General features: G+C 34.5%; 1 protein-coding gene across 1 annotated transcript; it reads left to right on the plus strand.

Moving 5' to 3' along the window:
* Positions 1–663: 663 nt before the first annotated feature.
* TM35_000231570 (uncharacterized protein) lies at positions 664–1512 on the plus strand (the record flags this gene model as incomplete). Its single annotated transcript, XM_029027397.1, has 1 exon — positions 664–1512. A coding segment is annotated over one exon (849 nt), but the record flags the coding sequence as incomplete, so codon positions are not given.

Raw genomic sequence — 1512 nt, forward strand, 5'->3', positions numbered from 1 at the left:
ATTATTATTATTATTATTATTATTATTATTATTATTATTTTTTCTATCGTTCTCTGAATCAGTGTTCTTTATAGTTAAAAACAAACAAACAAACAAAATGCATTTCTTTTAGACTGAAAACTGCAAACAATATCAACTCAACTTAACAGCTCAAGAAGCCTCTCTCAGTCTCCAATGTTCTCAAGGGAGACATGGAAATGTATATGTATGCATCTTTTCCGCATTTCTCTCTTTTTTTTTGTTGTTTAATATTCCTCTCTTTTTTTTTTTTTCTTTTTGTATTTCACTGTCATATTGTATAAACACCCTAGTCTCTTTTATCAGTTTCTCTTCTTTACATTTATATATATATTTGTTTATTTATTTATTTATGGATATTCTTTATCTCTTGTGAATATTATTAATTTTCTTTCTTTTTTTGTTCTTCTTCTCTTTACTTATTGCTGAGCTTCAAAAGAGTACAGAGACTCATTGACCTCAAAGGGAGTTTCCTCTTCACATATAATCATATATATATATATATATATATATATAAAGAAAGAAAGAAAAAGAAAACACAAAATAATAATTTTATTATTATTATTATTATTATTATTATTATTATTATTATTATTATTAACGAATGCCATAATGTATAGACCGTGTACTCTTCTGTTTATACGAATGCTCGACAATGCGAGTAAAGGCGATCTGCTGCGGCAGGCCAAACACACAGAACGTAAACGAGTGGCTCGAGTGCGCAGCCGCCAATCTACACAAGGCACGAATGACTATCATAAGGCCCAATACATCAATGCGTATGTAGAGGCGCAGAGTGCACAACTCTCACGGGCCATGCGGCGCCGGGAAGAGGCGGTGGAGGAACAATCATTATTAGCCATTATAGAAACCCATCGCCCATCTATTCCTTTATTATTATCATCATCATCATCATTATCATCACAACAAGAAGAAGAAGAAGGCTCACAGGTATTAGAAAAAGGAAATAAAGAAAAAAAAAAGAAGAAGGAGATAGAATTATGGAAAGAAAAAAATGGATCTTTACAATCTGTAGGGTTTGGTGCCTGGCGTGAGGGATCGCCGGCGGTGGAGCGGGTGTGTTTGTGGATGGATCGTAATCTTCATCGCATTGTGCGTGGGTCCACCACTCCTGCTGTCTTTTCACCGGAGTCTCTACAACGATCCGTCCCTCTGCGATTAACGAGTGTGAGAGAATTGTTGTCTACATTAGATGAGATGAGAAATAGAAAAGGATGGAGAGATGTTGGGAAGTTTGCAGCGGAGATGTTTACTAGTATGCGAGTGGTGTGTGGGGGGGATGTGAAGAGAGAAGAGAAAATGATGGCAATAGTACTGCAGCGAGCTGTGGCGAGGGATTGGAGATGGGCACTGCAGCTTTACAGTAAATATATACTACCCTATCTACAAGAACAACAACGAATACAGATAAATAATAATAAGAGTAATAATAATAATAATAATAATAATAATAATAATAATAATAATAATAAT

The sequence above is a fragment of the Trypanosoma theileri genome (assembly GCF_002087225.1).
Source record: "Trypanosoma theileri isolate Edinburgh chromosome Unknown TM35_Tth_23_V1, whole genome shotgun sequence".
NCBI classification, from domain to species: domain Eukaryota; phylum Euglenozoa; class Kinetoplastea; order Trypanosomatida; family Trypanosomatidae; genus Trypanosoma; species Trypanosoma theileri.